Source organism: Calidris pugnax, unplaced genomic scaffold, assembly GCF_001431845.1.
Source record: "Calidris pugnax isolate Ruff unplaced genomic scaffold, ASM143184v1 scaffold44, whole genome shotgun sequence".
Taxonomy (NCBI): Eukaryota; Metazoa; Chordata; class Aves; order Charadriiformes; family Scolopacidae; genus Calidris; species Calidris pugnax.
The window spans coordinates 27,904,774-27,923,846 of NW_015094506.1; the positions used below are offsets into that span (position 1 = coordinate 27,904,774).

At 41.6% G+C, this 19,073-nt stretch overlaps 1 protein-coding gene across 3 annotated transcripts in view; it reads right to left on the reverse strand.

Annotated features, from left to right (window-relative positions):
• The window catches only part of PDZRN4 (PDZ domain containing ring finger 4), a 244,902-nt gene that overhangs the window by 106,700 nt on the left and 119,129 nt on the right, over nucleotides 1-19,073 (reverse strand). The window contains exon 1 of one of the 3 annotated variants that reach the window (XM_014963425.1): nucleotides 330-623. The exons of the other annotated variants lie outside the window; for them this stretch is intronic. Within the exon in view, the coding sequence (XP_014818911.1) occupies nucleotides 330-398 (69 nt within the window). The 5' untranslated portion in view covers nucleotides 399-623. Of the gene's footprint in view, nucleotides 1-329; nucleotides 624-19,073 lie in introns of those variants that run through there. 3 annotated transcript variants of the gene reach the window in all.

A 19,073-nucleotide genomic window follows, 5' to 3' on the forward strand; every position in this document is an offset into this window, starting at 1 on the left:
AAGCCAAGGGCTCCCTTAAAACATCACCGATAAGGTTCAGTGAGACTGCTGCTATATGACTGACATCTTGGCAGAAGATGCACAAAAATGTTAAAAGAATCCCACAGGAAGTCATCTGAAGGGGGAGTGGCAAACGAGCAGAAAACAACAGGCACCCAAAATACTAATAATTACCAACACCACTACCACCCCCCACACAACTTAGCTAGCAATTTTGCAAAGGGAAAAAAAAAGAAAAAGGCAAAGCAAAACAAAAGCATCTCTACTTACTCTCTGCAAAGAGCACACATTTTTAGTCTGGAGATGCTGGTAATATCCTCTGCACTCACCTGTGAAACTTCATAGAGCAGTTTGTAGTGCTCCTCTCTCTTCTGAAAAGTGCACAGATTGCAGCCCATCCTAATAAGCAACACAGGAGCAGAGCCTCTAATTTCCCCAGCACTGAAAGGCAAATGCACTGACAGGGAATCACCCTCCAGACTTGACTACTGTTTTTCATCAGTCACTCCAGCCCCGAAACAGGCACACCACTGTTAGCTGGAAGCGCGAGGCAGGGCAGTGTGTAGCAGCATGCTCTTCTTCCCTTTCCCTAACTATCTTACACTCACGTATACACACACAGAGTTTCGACTCAGTTCATGGCAACACTCCCCCTGTCTCTGCATCAGTGCACATGACTACACAGATTCTCACTCATGAATATTAATAGCCTCTCATTGATTATTTATGACAGAACGTGTTAGCGGGGAGGGGTGTCATAGCTGCTGCTGATGACAGATGAATATTCACTAATTAAGAAGCAAATGTACTGTGGTTAAACAAAATTCACTTGTGTCAATACCATCTCTGTTTATTAAGGTTAGAGGGACTAAGCCTCGTGTATTTCACCCACACTCGCCTTAATTTTTACAGTAATTCTCAGACTAATTCATCAATGGGGGTGGGAAAGGCACAAGTCAAGTCTTATGTTAGGTCTCCACCTTGTGCAACAGGGATCATGGAATACATTTCCAATATTTGCAAGCCTTTTCGGAGAGTGCTTGTGAAACCTGAGCTGATGTTACTAAAAATCTAAAGCAAAGAAGGAAGGAGAGAAAATTAACCCAGATGGCTACACTGCTAGCTTCACCTTTGACACTGCCAAATTTAGGCAAAATTCCAGTGTACACATAAAAGGCATGAGCCTGTAGCAACTCATCATACATTACCAGTACCTGTGGAAATGCAGGTGTGCCTGACCCGGTGCTTTTTACATATATGCACACATTGTACTGTTTATTAAATAATCTCACATGCAAATCTCTTCTGTAAAACAGATTAAAAGCCCCAATTTCTAAGAAACTCAACGGATATACCCTCTTAGACTCCTAGATATCAAAGCTTTTATTATAACATGCCGTTATATCTAATTTTACCATTTATAAATTAGATTTTAATGGCTTCACAATTCTCTATGTGTGGATAAAGGCAAGGATGCATTTAAAATTAAACTCACATGTTAAATGTTAAGGCCAATGGAAATTACATTTAATTCCAGACTGACATTAATTCCTGTATTGTATATCAGGTAATCCTTTGGTAGTTATGCAAGACAAAAAGTCCAAGCCATGACACACCAAGACAGAAAATAAAAAAGTTGCTTTTCTTTTATGACTCCTTTCTCAGCAACTCTGTTAATCAAGAACTATGTCCTTGTTTCAAAGCATCTTTAATCTGGAGGGGTTAGCAGGTGGGATCCAAAGCAGAAATAATTACTTGGAAACCAATGAAACCAGTTAGTTAAGATTGACACTGGGCCCTAAAGAGTTGTAATTACTAAGCACTGATGTACAGCTACTATTTTTTTTTTTGGGTGCAGTTTCCTAAAAGTGCTTTGTCAAACATTTAAAATCGATAACAGGAAATGATTCTAATGAGCACTAATTGTTAACAAATTGGCTTTGCATCTAGCAGCACCTCAAACACCACCAACATCGGGTAGCAAGCAGATCAACAATCATGTGCTGCTTATCAGTCCTGCCCCTTGGGATGCAATAATCCGATTTTCTGGGCCTTAATTTTACCTAACAGCCGGGATGAAAGCCAAGCAGAGGAACCTACAGGAAAACCTGGACCATTATTGTGAACTCTGCATATTAGTAAAGTTTGTTAGAACCTCTATGCAAATTACAGATAGGTTGAAACTAAATCTTAATTAAATTTCATGTCCTTTAATAAATGAGCAGAGTCAGAAGGAATCAAATAATGACCATTAACTGAGCAAGCTCTTCTCATATCGGCTTCCAGCACTGTTCTGAAACAACATTAAGATGCATTTTTATTTGGTGGAAGAACTTGAGCAGGCAGGTTTGGTTCTGCGCTTTCCCAAAGTCCAAGGGTTTCCAAGCCAAACCACAGAGGCAAGTTCATCATTGTTAGAGAGAATCAGCCTCCTCCACACTCCCATGAAATGCTGCTCATGCTGAGAGGTTTAAACCCATGAAGCAAACATCAACTCGATCTTTGAAGGTTTCTATATTGTGAGGTGCACAAGGATTCTCAGATGTGTAAATTTTGAACTTCACAAAGTCAGATCAATGAACTAGACAACAGTCATGCAAGGACAACCACGCCATCGTTCGATTAAAGTGTTCTCCCCTTCCACTGACACAACTTCTTCTTCTGACACATACACAATCTGAAAGCTAAACTACACTCATAAAAGGAGATATTATTTACCCTGGTATATTTTTGATAGTCTCTTAAAATTAGTTCTTAAGAAAAAGGGGAAAAAAAAAGGATATATTACTACAGGAATCCAGTCGTATAGGTACAAGAAAAAAACAAACAACAACAAAAAAACCCCCCAACAGACAAAATAAGCAATGGAAAACTACAGTTAATCTTTCAGTAGCTTGCACTGACAGTCTCTTTTTTCACTGCTCTTCCTCTGGTTCTTTTGTTTCCTTCTCTGAAGCCGACATAGGCTTCTCCATTCATTTATCAAGTGCCTGCCCTCTGCCCATATAGAGAGTAAAAGGGTTCTGTCTTCGGCGTCTGCAGCCACTAATGGGCACAGTCTGAAGGGCTGAATAGATTTATTTGAGAAGGAAAGGTGCACTTCCAGGTTCTTGAGCTCCATATAAACATGCTGCTTTGATTTTACATGTGGTCAAAACACCAAACTTTGTGCAGCATAGAATGACATTCAAGGCAAAGCTTGATTGAACTAATGACTAAAATGAAATACATGATGTACTTTCGTCCAACTGCATTTGATGTTGGTGAGAAAACAATCTCTTTCTTTCCTCCTTTTTCTCCCTCCTCTTAATTCCCCTCCAACATCAAATTTGTAGCTAAAGGAACCAAAAAGGTACTAAAACATAATCAAGTAATTCTTATTCTACATGAAATTCAAAGATATTTGAATAATTCAATGCTTTTCTTGATTGTGGAGTTTTCCATGTTCATCACCTACAATTTAATGTTACCATAAAGACTAAAATCATAATTTATAGTCAAACCAGGAATGCAATAATGCAAAGGGATGGAGTTTAATTTCAAGAGAGCTACAGCAAAATTTCTGTTAACATTTTCAAACAAGGTGCCCTTGTTTAGGTCCCTTAATTCATTTTAAGTATCTAGGAGATGACTTACACATTTGGTATATAGTTTCCTCACTGAGGTATAGAAGTGTCTAATTATAAGCACCCATGCTTGAAAGTTTGTCATTGCAAAAAATTCAAGGCAACGACACTGCAAATTAAAGGCCACTAACTCCTTTATATCTTTTTTATGACACAGCTAAAAGACATATAATAAAATATAACATTCATTTTAAGTGAGGATAGTGAAGTTGTTGGTCCAAACTCAGTGGTGAATGCCAGTGAGACAAACGTGGAATTCCAAATTTCCTTTGCATGCCCTTGAACTCCCCCTCTCCTTCTGAATTCACCAACCCCACTGTATTTATCCTATACATTTTGAAGAATTCTCAGAAATTTAGCTTACAGAATATATGGCAATGCAATTTATAGTTTTAGGGCTGCATAGCTGTCAAAAATATGATAAGAAAAGGGGAGTTGGAGAAACCCTTTGCTTATCCCCATCGTCTCAAACAAAGGCTCAACCTCATAAGGCTTGACCTCAGTCTAGCCAGATCTTCTAGTTCATGTCGATAATTAGTTTTTTCTGTAAAGCCTCAGCTGCTGGAATCAGACACAAATACAGGTTGGGTGGAGAATGGCTGGAGAGCAGCCCTGAGAGCCAACCGTGTCCTGGGCTGCATCAGGAGAAGTGTGACCAGCAGGTCCCGGGAGGTGATTCTGCCCCTCTACTCTGCACTCGTGAGACCCCACCTGGAATACTGTGTACAGCTTTGGAGTCCTCAACACAGAAAGGACATGGACTGGCTGGAACAGGTGCAGCGGAGGGCCACGAAGATGATCAGAGGGCTGGAGCACCTCTCCTATGAGGACAGGCTGAGGGAGCTGGGGTTGTTCAGCCTGGAGAAGAGGAGGGTCCAGGGAGACCTTATAGCGGCCTTTCAATATCTGAAGGGTGCCTATAGAAGAGCTGGGGAGGGACTCTTTGCCAGGAGGTGTAATGATAGGACAAGGGGAAACGGTTTTAAATTGGAAGAAAAAAGATTCAGATTAGATCTCGGGAAGAAATTTTTTACTATGAGGGTGGTGAGACACTGGAACAGGTTGCCCAGGGAGGTTATGGATGTCCCATCCCTGGAAGTGTTCAAGGCCAGGCTGGATGGGGCTTTGGCCAACCTGGTCTAGTTGGTGCAACCCAGCAATATCCACATTTGAATACAGCCAGCAGTCCTGGTCTTGCCATCTCTAAATCATTCAATGGAAACGAAAGAGCTATGAAGAATAGATGAGAAATACAGATGTGTAATAGTTCACTTTCCCTGCATCTTTCATCTTAATCTATAATTTTTCCCCCTCATACAGAAGCCATTCCTTCTCACACTACACAGTGAAATAATCAGACAATACATTTAAAGCAACAAAAAGAAGTCTAGATTTTTTTTTCCAAGTAATTTGACTGTGGAACTCATTACCAAAGCTCACTCGCATCAAAAATCAGAAAGGGTTCAAAAAAGGTATTAGACAACTTTACGACAGATAACTGTCAGTAGTCACCCCTTGCTTAGGAAGCCCCTAATTCACTGACTCCTGGGAGCGAGCAGAGTGACGAGATTTCGCTCTGTGCATCCCCTTGTTGATAGCTTGCCTGTGTTTTATTGTTGGCCTCTTAGAAATCTAGTATCGGCAATATGATCCCTTTACTAATTCAATTCTAAAGCTCCAAATTCACCAGTTCTTGCACAAAAAGCTAAAATATGTACTAAACTGAAAGTTCCTTAGCTAATGTTAGCTGGTAGTACACATATAGTCCAACTGTGTTACAAGGCTTTATTAATGGTCACATAATGACTTTGGACATCAAACACACCTATAAAAGTACATTTTACTATTGTCCTCACTGCTTTCAAAGCTTTTCAAGCTACATCTGTTAAAAAAAATTATCAGAATTTTGGGTCACACCTGAAGATTACATCTGAACTTTTTTTTTTTTTTACATCTATGTGGGAAGGAAAGACCATCTAGAACTTAGATATTACATGCCAAGTTCAGGCCCAGACCAAACAAAGGCATATATCAATGAAATGCCTCAATGAGAAACTGAACTGACAGTACAAAACCCCAATTCAAATGCTGAAGCAGCAGGAACTGGTTCAGAGGATGACAGCAGTGGTGAGGACTCCTTCGCTCTGTTCTTTCCTCTGATAACTCCGTCATTAGAAAAGCTCTTCCTTTTTACATTCTTATAAAATAGCAACACCTGTCTTGCAGGAACATTAATTCAATGAACCTTTTAAAAGTTTTCAGGGCTTTTCAAAGAACATATTGTGGAGGGCTGTTACACCCATCCAAGTTCCTCTGCTGAGGCCACCCTTGCAGTCTCCAGCACTCAAATGTAATTAAATGTCTTCTGTGGTTTCTTAATTAAAAGTTTTAAGTAATACTCATGGTGTGCTAATCAGTATAAAAGTACAAAAGAAAACATTAGTCGAGAAAAGTCCCTTGCTAAAAATGACAATCACAGCAATTTGAGGGATTAGAAAAACTAAACAAGAGATATTCTTAGGACGCGGTGATGGCTGAATATGTCTTCATCCCAGAGAGGCTAAAACGTATTAGCTAGAGGTAGACTGGACTGTTTCCTTTTTGGTTGCCTTCTGGTTTAAGTACCATCAGTTGAATAAATCTACAATAGTATTTTGTCACACCTGAGTATTTAAAAAGTGAGGTAAAGGTGCTGAGAAGAGTAGCCTGTCATGAATAATGCCATTATAAAGATGTATTTACCAATATGGATACTTCACTGTTCACTTTCAAAACTCATACAATTGACAATCTGGAAGAACTGTTGAGGGCTATGTGCAATATAATAGATTATTCTGTCTTCCCCCATAAAAATGGCCTATTGTGCCCTAGAAAAACACCCTGGGATTAGGGAAGTTTTCATGGCCTTGAACAGATTTTCACAGTATCGAAGCTCAAAAGGAGACTTGTACCAAATCAGGCCATAAAAGCAGCTGCTTTCCTCCTTTGTCAAAGCTTGAAGAAGTTGTGATATAACTGTCAGAAGTTTGTGTTACTATAGTAAAAAAATAATTTTGCAACATAGAAATGACCCAAGTCTTTAAAGGACTAGTGAGGCAGAGGGGAGATGGTTGTTTTTGTGCAACTAATCACGACTTCATCACCCTAAAATTTATATTAGGAGATGTATGTGCTTCAATCTCAAATCTGGCTCCCAACAGATACCTGATGGAATGATGGATGCCAGAGTGACACCACACGATGCTGCAGGAGGAACCGTCCATACACCGCTCCCACGTCTGACAGGTGGCTAGTTTGATTTAAAATTACAATTTGAACTGAAATCAACTCTGTTTGTTGACAGTCATTAACTGACTACCATAAAAGCACCATTAATTCTGTTGTAGTCAGCAAATGCTTTGTAATGATCTAAACCTAATGGGGCTCCCCCTTCTATAAAATCCCCACAGTGTCAAAGGTTTACTTTGTACACTGTTTGGGCTTTCTAAAGCTTAAAATCACTGCCAGTGCACCTGCTTTCTAGAAGATCATTAGGTAAAAATCCCAACAAACCCTGATCAACTTGGCTTTAGTTACCTTACCGTCTGCTCTAGAAGAAAACTAATGTTATTAGATGTGCCTTTCTCTGAAAATTGCTGGTGTTTGGTTACCGTGCCAGCTGTCTGGGAGGTGCATGTGTCTGCTGGATGCTGACCCAGCTTGGCTGCCTGGGGAAAGCCTGGTCCCGGTCCCCACACTGTCTGCTCTGCCAGCATCGGGGTGGCCCGAGCCCCCCTCCCCTCAGTGCATCAGATCTCAGCCTTGCCAGCACACCTGCCCTCTCAAACCTTGCTCCCTGCAGCCCTCACACAGGCCATCGTGAAACAGCAACACCAGGTGTGAACTCAGGTATGAGGAGTTAGGAAGAAAAACAACAGAAAGAGTGAAAAAACTTCTGCAGAGCCACATGGATGGAAACAAATGAAATCCGATTAACCGTGCCTCTTTTTCTTCTATTTTGACGTCCCATGGAAAAGAAATTAGCATAGCAAATCCCGCTTTATCTCTGAACAAAATTTCAGATCCTTAGTCTGAAATCTGCTCTTTCCTCTTGGAACAAAAAGTCAAACCCCAGAGCTTGTCAGCTTCAGAGGGGAGATTTGTCACACACCAGCGGTTTCAGGGGGTGGCTGCCCCTGCCTGGCCCTTGCTGCCCCAAAGCAGGGACACCTCTCCCACACAGCCTCCACTGGGCTGCTGCCTCCCCTGCCCTCCACGTCAGCATTACTGTCCTGCCACTGGGCACCACTGAAAACTCTGAAATCACATTACTGCAGCCTGCCAGGACTTCCAGCTTGTCTGAGCCCTCTGGACAGGGGCATTAAAAACATTTTTTGAATGTAGCTTCCTAAAACAGCCAAAGGACGACGTACAACAGATGAAAAGCATTCACCTACATCACAGTCAAAGAATGCTGCCAATTAAAGTGAAGTGCCCTGCTAGCATTTGGCACAGAAACCATCTGAAACCCTATAAACACCAAAAACACTTAAAAGAAACCTTCAGGTGAGAAGAAGGAATTTTAGAGGTGTGGGTCTCATTGACTGTACCAAGATTGAATCAGTTAAAAATCTCCAGTGTGTTCTGAAGATGAAGCCCTTAGTGCCCCTCTCACCGGTAAGTATTAACAGATGAAATATTAGCAATGCCAGTGCAATTCATCTGGGATGAAAATCCCACCCAGTTAAACTTTCACACAGTGAAAACAGCATCTCCCTGAAGTTTTGCATTTTGGATTTCAAAATAAGCTCCTCTTGAAATCCACGTCTGAGCTCCCTAGTGTATTTCAGTTGTCAATATCACTCATAAAGAAAGATAAGGCAGAGTTTAGAACAGAGAAATATGATGAGAAATGAAACAGAAATCTCCTGCTCAAAGAATCTCTGCTTTGTAATTCTCCACTGATGTTCTCTCCAGTCCTAGGGCTGGGAAAAAGATGATCTTTAATGGTCACTTCCAATCCAAACCATTCTGTGATTCTGTGATTTATCTGAATGTATTTACTTACTAGGAAATGTCCACCCTGCTTTGTCCAACAGTCTAGCAAGTGCCCTTGGTACCCTTATACTTTACCAAACGCAAATGGTGCTATTTATTAAAAAGAATAATAAAATAAAATTAAATCCTTGCAGGATAGATATTTTAGGAGATATTGTTTGGAGTCCTCTGTCTCAAAAAGTTCAAGGCCACTTGCGCAACCCTTTTTCAGCTCCTCCAATAAACCAGATCTTCTACTTACATTTGTAAGAGTTTAAAGATGCTCACAGACAGGCAAATACCTTCCCTGTGCCTTCACATCTACTCATCCACTTGCCCACTCAGACTCTGCTGTAATACAAAAATGGATAAACCTAATTTCATATACTCCAGACACAATTTCAGTACTACTGAAACGTGTAACCTCAAATGAAAACTACAGGCTTCAGGCCAGGTAGACATCTCCAGTGGCTAAATCTGTCCATGTTTCTACTTGTCCATAAGAAGTCAGCCCCCACATTTTCAACTCATTGTCTTCAGAGAGGAGAGAAAGATTCTCTCATTTACCACAGGGGAGGAAGTGACAGCTGTGAAAAATGAATTTACTTACCAGGCTTCAAACTACAGGCGGTGTGTATGCGAGCGTGTACACTGGAGGGAAAAGCAGCACATTTCCAAAACTCACTTGTTTTTCATTTTTACAGAATTGCACTTCTCACCTTATAAAAAAGAATGATCTTTTAATAGAAGGGAAATATTTAACCTTCTCAAAGTCAATGCTTATTTTTTTCGCTATGATTGCTTCTGTAGAGATATGAAACAAATCACAGTGAAAAAAAAAATGTATCAAGGCAAATTAGCGGACTAGGGCGGGGGGTGTGTGTTTTTTCTGCAAGACCTTCACATCTAGTCAATCTCTTTCATTTCTATTCAGTGCTTGTGCAGGACACTAGGATTATACGTATCAACTTAATTCAGTGATAAGAAAATCCTTACTATAAATCCTACCATGTGGGACAAATCTGTCAAGATCTTGATTATCAAAACAAATGAACAGACAGTAAAATGTGACATACATAGCATACACTTTACATGATAAATTAGCCATCACACAACTGACAGACATACTGTAACGGGATGTTAAGGTTGCTATGGCAAACAATGCCTTTCCTCCCCCAGCTCCTGAATCACAAGTTTTCTGAAAGAGTCATTGACTTCTCACAAAAGACATAAAATTTTTTATGATTAAACACTACCTGCATGTAACAAGACATATTTCTCTGTCCCACTGTGGTCTTCTTCAAAAGTTACTGCCTTCAAGAGTAACCTCACCGTGTCACTGGAGTGACTAGCCAGAAGCTGTAAGCTTGTTCTCTTCCCCTTCTGCAGACGTGTTAGGGATTTACTGTAATGCTTCAGGGATCCAAATAGCAATGGTCAAATAAATTAGGAAACGTACTTTGTCATCCAAGAAGCAACAACATTGTCAGCTTAACACAAGGGAGAGTCTTGTCTCAAGCTAGAAATGTGAACTAAAAATTCAAGTTTTTTTAGTTACCTAAAAGTCTGGATGCTACGCATCCCTCTGAATGGGGTTACCACATAAGAACAGAGTTTCTTTAGGAAACATTCCCACTTTTGCTTGGAATGAAAATCGTGGGAAAATTATTTCAGCATACATCTCATCCAAAATGGTGTTTGGAACTGCTAAGGCAGAAAATCAGTGATACATTTAAAGAAGCAGTAAAAACCCCAGTGAGAATTTAGCACAGCATCCTTAACAGGTACTTCTTTCAACAAGACATAAGCATGCACCCAAGAGCAGTCCTGCACAAAGACCAAAACTCTAGAGAGAGTAAAAGGTGTGCATACATTCCTGACACAAGGTATTCAGAATCTAACTCAGGATGGGCTCATCCTTGCTGAAAAAAATTACACAAGTCTTATACAGTAATCCTGGCACTTCACTGATTACTCCTCCCGGAAACCTGTCAGAAATTCAAATTAAATTAGCTTCTCCTAGCTTTCTTAGCAAAACTCATGAGCTGCATTCTTATTGACCTCAAAGGAAAAGGACCACAAATTCTCTTTTAGCTGTTAATTTCTCTGATTATGGGGTGTCTTCTTTCTATTAAGTTATGAGAGATAACACATATCGATCACCAGGTGACAGGGTAGCGACGCAATTATGACCACATCAAAATCACCACGTAAAAAGATTAGGTTTCTGTACCTCTAGGAAGGAACGCAGAAGGCACTTGTGCCATCTTTCTACTTCATACTGTAGTTCATCATATAAACATTTCACAAAAGGTCACAATTCAACTGATAAAATTAATCATTTAGGTGCTTTTCCGAACACAGGATATCCTAATGGCAAGTTAAGTGACAAATTAAGGATAAGAAGTAAAGATCTTAAAAAACTGCCAACCACAGCTAGTTTGGCAAACCTCCTTTGTACTATTGGTGAAGAGGAGACTAATTTATAGAGGTCTACTTTCTGTTTAAAAATGCTTTTTATTCCTTCAGGCACAAGCAGAAGAGCAAACAATTCTGAGCATGTAAAACAGACCATTTTAAAATCATTAAATTTAACTCATACAAAGAAAACCTAAATGTCAGTAAACTATTTACATAACAGAAGTCAAGTTCCACACAGAATTTTTCATACAGAGATATCGAAGTACCTCACAAAGTCAGGTAATGTTATCTCAATTCTACAAATGTGTGAATAACACAGAAATGTAGCAATGCTTAATACTGAAATATGACAAATCATTTTCAAAATTCAGTACCAGTGTAGAAAGCACCAAGAAGCTCCATGGTGAGTGAGTTACCCAGCACCAAGCAGGTGATGGCAGAGCAGTAACACACCAGAGGATGGCATCTAATGAATTTCAGCAATTGTTAGGAATAACAAAAACATTTTGAGATCATTATATACCTTGCAAAGGAATAAAAATAATATATTAAACCCAAATTTAAACCAAAAAACATCTTTTAAGGTAGCTCTTGGAATAAACTGCAGAGAACACACATAAAATTGGCACTAGCTTCCAAGTGGCAACTCAAGCCTGTGCAGTTCTATCTCTTTTTCTCCTGTCCTTCCTTTACTGTATGGTGAGATTTTACTTTTGCATATCCTGCTCCATATTTTCTTGTTTGCAATGCCCAGCTTAAATTCTGTGCCCCACCACAATTCTGCATTTGTTTCTCCATTCACCCATTGATGACTCCTGCTGCCATGCATTGCCTTTGTCCATCACATCCTGCTCCTTCTCAGCTCTTCTCTACCTTATTTCCATTCACCTTTGGCTTCAAAATTTCCCCAGCGTTCCCCCTGTGCATCCTCCCAAGAGCTGAACTCTAACATAACCCCTCTGGCTGGGCAGGAGGCCACGGAGAAGACCTCTTCAGACTTCAGAGGGCTGGAGCACCTCTCCTATGAAGACAGGTTGAGAGAGTTGGGCTTGATCAGCCTGGAGAAGAGAAGGCTCCAGGGAGACTTCATAGCAGCCTTCCAGTACCTGAAGGGCACCTACAAGAAAGCTGGAGAGGGACTTTTTATAAAGGCATGAAATGATAGGACAAGGGCTAATGGCTTCAAATTGGAAGGGGGCAGATTTAGACTTGGTATCAGGAAGAAATTCTTTACAGTGAGGGTGGTGAGACACTGGAACAGGTTGCCCAGGGAAGCTGTGGATGCCCCGTGCCTGGAAGCGTTAAAGGCCAGGCTGGATGGGGCTTTGAGCAACCTGCTCTAGTGGGAGGTGTCCCTGCCCACAGAAGAGGGGTGGGAACTAGATGATCTTTACTGTCCTTTCCAACCGAAACCATTCCATGTCTGCCAGCCACTGGACAGAGTCAGGAGAGCCTGCCAAAGCCTCTGTAGGAGCCTGGGCTTAGCCTCCCCAGGACAGCCTCAGCTCGGGTGTTAGAGCAAGTAACAGCTGCACGCCTGCTTTCCTGCGCACAGCAAAATAAACCAGGATGCCTGGGTCGCAGGTTTAATTGATTTTGTTTGTCTTTCAACCTGCTTCAGAAGTCAGCCTGATCAATGCTATTTCACACTCTCCAGTGCAAGCTTTACTGATCTAACCCCTGACTAAAAATAGATTCATCAAAGCAGCACCATGGGAGGCAATATTTATCCCCTGCAACACACAGGGAATGTCACGTTACAACTTCCTCCTGGCTTTCCTCTTCTATTAGGAGCGGCGGGGAAGTAGGAGAGGGAAGGAGGACTTGCACGGCTGAAGCGAGCGCCCGCACTGGGAACTGATGTTGTGTATTTATCCACTCGCATTAAGTATGGAAGAGGCAGTCACAGTTCGTGCTCCCTCGGCACTCTTGCAAATTCTTATCCTTTCCATCTTCCAGTGGGTGACAGAAAATAGCAGTTACTGACAAATGCTGGGGGAAAGCACAAGACCTAACCAATAAATAATAAATGCATCCATATCTCTACAACTCCTTCCTTCAAGTCCACACACAGTAAATATAAGAATCCCCATAGGAAGTCATGGAAGATGCCAATTCTATTCATAAAGGCAAATAAATGAACTTTCATATTGCTGCCCTGCATTTCTTTAATAATCTGAATAAAATTTGCCAACTAATAACACAGCAGAACATCTTCATTCACCCACACAAAACAGCCTTTCCCTTGCCAAACGCCCCGGTGTGAAGGGAGGCGACCAGAGAGGCCGTGGGAGCATTGCCCCAGCAGTGTACACACAGGGGGTACCCAGCAGTCGTGCACATGAAGAAATATGGCTTTGTCATTTTGTCACACAGGTGAGAAGATTACTTCCTACACAAAACTGACAGCTACAAGGATTGCTACGTGGACGTTGTGTGAAAAGTTACTTGTGCCACTTCAAGAACCTACTTGTTTCCTCTCCAGCCATCTGCTCTTATTCCTTCTTAGCTTGTTATTTTGATGTGCTTTTCTCAAGGACAGTTTCTCAGTTCTTTTCAATAGTGAGTCTATTGCTAACCCCTTTGGTGCCTTCTCCAAATCGTCTGGATTGGTTTTGCATACGGAATCAAAAAATCCCCCTGAAAGGTTGAGCCACAGCACAGCTTGACTTTTGTCAATCCTGCCTGCTGTTGATTGAATATTTCCATTTTGAGTAGTTTTGCTGGGATAACGTATTTTTAATCACTTCCCATTTAACGTGCACACCTTCACCACCAGAGACTCAGACGCTAAAAGCTCATCTGTCACTCTTTCCTATCGATGCCCCTGTTCGCACAACCCTGTCTTAACACGTCCAACAATTCTCCTGCTTGCACCTCTCTATTGATATTCATGAAGCTCTACAATTTGGGGATAACTATTCTATTTCTTCTATGCCAAACTCCTTCTGGGATCTCATTCATACATCTCTTAAATTTGTTTCATTCAGAGTGTCTTTCTTCATCAGGTCCCTCACAAAGAAATCTCAACTCTTCTGCCTGAACTGAGTTCTGGGTTTCTCCACAGCTGAGCTATGGCATCTTCAGCTCCAGCACCTTGAACCTCTGTCTTCTCTGAATTCAGTATGTTGGAGAACTCCAAAACAACAAAGTTCTTCTCCCACTTTCGAACAGATCAATTCCAGGAAACTATTTTTCAAAACCTGACATTATACAGAAATCCAAGCCACTCTAAACTTAAACTGCAAGCAGACAAATTAAATACACCCTGCTTCCGAGACTTGCACAACACATCTGAGAGCCAGGAATTAGGTCCTGCAAGTATTTCTGCTGATTTGAACAACTGAGAACATTTTAGGCAGAAAGCACACACTGAGCCTGTAATTGGATGTGTTGTAATCAAACAAGTTATCAAAAGCTGCAGAAGCAAATGCTTACCTCAAGAAACCACAGCAGGGCTTCAAATAACGAAGAGCTTGAAGTCACCACTGTGGAAGCTCTCAGTTTGACCTCTGGGTACAAAACAAGGAGGACCGCAATGCCTTCCCATTTCCCATGATAATGCCTACGGTATCACTTCACCTGACTACTGATTACTACATTTACAGAGTGAACCACAAATTTCCCCAACAAAAGGCATATCCTCTTCGCAGAAGATGATAAAAGCTGACCTGAGTATTCACCACATTCCCCAGCACAAACAAGAAGTCAGTTTCCAAAGATTCGGCCTGTGGCCCTGTGTGCGTCTGCCCCGCACTGTCTGCTAATTGGATGTGAAACCTGCCTCAACAGTCAGCAGGGAAAAAAGCCACCTTATCTTCGTGCTCAAAAATATTTTTTAAAAGGAAAAAGAAACTCCTGTTGTGAATTATGACAATAAGCATCTTTCAAATACTAATAGAGTGATAAGAATTACCTTTTCTTCATGTCTGTAATACTGCAATCAGCAAGGACTCCTCCTTTCTCCCCAAGGCTCATATTTAACGTGTTTTTTATTTACAGTATTACTTTCCACAGATATATATTAGCACATTTTTTCAAAACAGATAAACATTGCCAGCGTAATTACTAAATACATCTTTCCCTGCATAGCCAACCAGGGGCTCAGTTCTGAAAACTTGTGCTATTAATAAGTGACACACTGCAGTAAACTAATTGTATGTAAAGTCAATGGGTGCATGTTTAAGAATTTTAATTACTGTTCCGTGATTGCTTTATATTCAATACATAACATGCAGGTAACACAGCCTTTATGATGATAAGCAGTTTAATTAGGAAGCCAAGATAAGAAAAAAAATGCCTTTAAGTTACTGAATTTGTTCATGCTGGCCAGGTGATAACTTGAGCACATAGTTCCCCTTGGTATTTTGAAATACGAAATGCTAATTCTACCTAAACCTTTGTTGCCAAATCACACTATAACGATTGCTTTATATGCCATTTGCTTCTCTCTCCTATGGGTGTCAACAGCACAGTTCCTATAGATTGTGAACCTCATCCTGTCTTTAACCTCTGAGTGGGTCCAGGCGAGTGAGCGGTGCCCCACGCGCCGTGGCCAGTGCGAGCCTCCCCGTGAGCAGAGACAAGCCTGGGCTGTGCGCTGGCAGCGGCGCGCTTACCCTCTCAGCAAACTGTCTCAGAGGATGGCCATTGATTTCCTAGTTATTATGAACATGAAATTATTGAATGACAGATGATAGAGTGTTAGGTCCTACAAGTATTTTCCCAAATGGGTTATCTAGCCGGCGTTGCCGTAGCAACGAGGCTGTTTGACGGCGCTTACGACAAAGAAGTCTTTGCTCAGAATTCAGCTATAAAATCACTCCTTGCTTCCTACCTTATCTTCCCCAGCCCCATCCAGCATCTCCTCAAAGCCTCCCCAGCCTGTGCCTCCAGCCAGCTGCTCCGACACCAACCAGGGTATCGCACTGCTGCCAGCCATCAGTCCTCCAGGAGAGCACCCTGCCCGTGGCAGGCCATGACACTTTTGCCCAAGATAATGTTAATCCCCTTAAGAAAAAGCAATAGGTCTGACAGTGCTGCATCCATGGGGAATGCAAGTTCGGCACCAGGACACACAACTGGAAGCCTAGGAGCAACTATGCTCACAAATCAGCCATCGTCTTGCACAGCTTAAGGTTAAATACTTTCTTGCCAACAAGTCTCTTCTGTTGCAAGGGATACAGTGAACTTCTCCTTTATGGTTTGTGGGGTTTTTTTCAAAGTTGTAATAAATTAGGTTTTAGTAAAGCATGGTTTCTTCATTCACAGGTAGCCTCACAGTCCAAAGCACGGTTATGCTCGCTCCCCCTTTCCCCAGAGCAGCACACGTGTCCCTGCACGGCAGTGTCCTCCGTGCCAGGGAGCAATTCACAAGCCGTGCTCTCTAAGGAGCACAGAGCCACCACTCCACATCAAAACAACACAGCAGGGATGTTGCAAAGGCTTAGATCAAACAAAAAGCAAAGCACAGAAAAGAGTTACACCTCTGGAATACCTGCTTAAGCTTTTCTTTCAATTATAGTCCTTCTTCACCTTCAAGTCACGACTCTTGGTTGTTTGTTGGTGGTTTTTTTTGTAAGCCCTTTTTCTACTAGCAGGAAATAGCCTGAATATCCTAAAATAAAACTCAGCTACCCACCTTCTCTGCCATCACATTCACTCAACATTTCTGATCATTCCAGAAAAATGCCTCTTTCGAGCTTCTGACTCGCAAAGAAAGCTGCTTCAATTAAAACAGAATTATACGTGATTCCAAAATTATGGGCAATAATAGTTTATTTCGTTTAAACTGACTCATTCACATTTTAATTCACTGGTCAGTTTTTCAGAAAGATAATGACAGGAGCGGGAATTACTGAAGGACAGCCTGAGAAGTTCTGGCTGGTTGCAGTGAGGTACAACAAAGCTGCAGCCAGGAAGGCCCACGTGCTTCAGTTTTGCTGCCCAGGTTGATAACTGCTCTTCACTGTACACAGTTACCACCTTTTTTCATCCTGCACAGACCATGATGAATTTTGCTGTACTTCATTCACACACCAAGTGGAGATGAACCACATCTTTTAGCTGCTACCACTTGAGTTACAATATCTGGGTGGGGAAAGGGTTATGAAATCATAGAATGACAGAATGGTGTAGGTTAGAAGGGACCTTAAAGATCATTGAGTTCCAACCCCCCTACCATGGGCAGGGACACCTCCCACTAGAGCAGGTTGCTCAAAGCTGCAACCAAACTGTTCTTGAACACTTTCAGGGATGGGGCATCCACAACTTCCCTGGACAACCTGTTCCAGTGACTCACCACCCTCACAGTACAGAATCTCTTCTTGATATCTAATCTAAGTCTACCCTCTTCCAGTTTGAAGCCATTACCCCTCATCCTATCATTACATGCCCTTGCAAAAAGTCCCTCTCCAGCTTTCAAATGTACCTGTATTTTCAATAGGCATCAAGTTATTGTAGCTGAAGGTGGAAAAGTACACCTGGGAAAGCTGGAAGAAAGCCCCATGGTGAAAATGTAAGTTAAAAATGTGCCCAAATATTCCCTGATATCTTTACCAAGTGAGAGACTTTTCCTTCAATCTCCAATAAAAATCCCAAAAGGTGTGTTTTATGTCACGATGGAAAAGCACACCAAATAAAACTTCTCAAAGCATGCAGCATTAATGGGGCCAAGTAATGATCAGATCCCCAGGAGAAACTGAAGACTAGGAATGGCGTGAGAAAATTGAGATAAGTTTCTGCGATGAAGCTTAAACGCTCAGTCTGTGCCAAGTATCTGGTTCTGGCCAGAAATATTTTAGGTCTTAAAATATTTTTAAGTTCATTAAAAAAAAAATATTCCTGGTACAGCCACATCTGCTCATAACAGCACTTTTATTGGACAGCTTCAATTAGAGTTGGCTCTTGATGAGCCTCATCTAGGCTGTGCTGCACGAAGCAATAAACAAGGCACTGAAAGCACATGGAGAGCAGCAGCTTCGCGCTGCTACCAGCCCCCACTGTCATATTTCCTCTCCTCTCCTCCCCTCCTTCTAGCATAAGCAAAGCTGTAAATGTTTTAGGGCTGTGTGATAGCCCCTGAGAAAAACAGGGAGCATATGTAGTGTATTTTCACATGGAAAAAAAAAAAAGGAGATCCTAATTTCTAAAGTGTGCCTTCTGTCCAAAGTATACCCTTGACACTAACTCGGCTGTGTTGCAAATCACTTTACACAGATTACTCAGCCATAGATGAATCCAAGGTATCATCAGAAGGGTATTAGTCAACAGTTTCTCATGAAGTCCAATTACATGTTTTCTATATAATTCCCTGACTACCCACTAAAATTTTGCTGATATTAGCCCATCCAAAAGGCATTTCAGGGACCAGGAGCACGGATAATATCCATTACAAAACCATTCTGTGGTTTCTGTCAAATCTGAGTTAAATGCACAATAGGGACTGGAAAGCTGCTACAAAACTGCAGATTCAGGATCTATACGAAACAAAGACACTATGTCAATACGCTCTTCTTTTTAAAGAATGGAGAGACATTCAAATAGGCGAAGACTGAGCTGAAAAGGATGCACCTAATGGCATAATACCACATCACCTCTGAGCACCACCGTGACATAACTGTGAGGACCTGTCTGGCCCATAAACATTATTGATATGATCTGGTTTTTCTCAAATTTCTTATGCTAATACAAACCAGTATGAAATACATGGAATTTTTAATGGGAAGAAAAGGCAACAAGTTTTTTTGGCAAGGGAGGGAGCCAGACTCTTTTCAGTGGTTCCCAGTGAGAGGACGAGGGGCAACGGGCACAAGTTGGAACATAAGAGGTTCCACTCAAATATGAGGAGAAACTTCTTCACGGTGAGGGTGACAGAACCCTGGAACAGGCTGCCCAGGGAGGTTGTGGAGTCCCCTTCCTTGGAGATTTTCAAGACCCGCCTGGATGCAGTCCTGAGTAACATGCTCTAGCTCTAGGCAATCCTGCTTCAGCAGGGGAGTTGGACTAGAT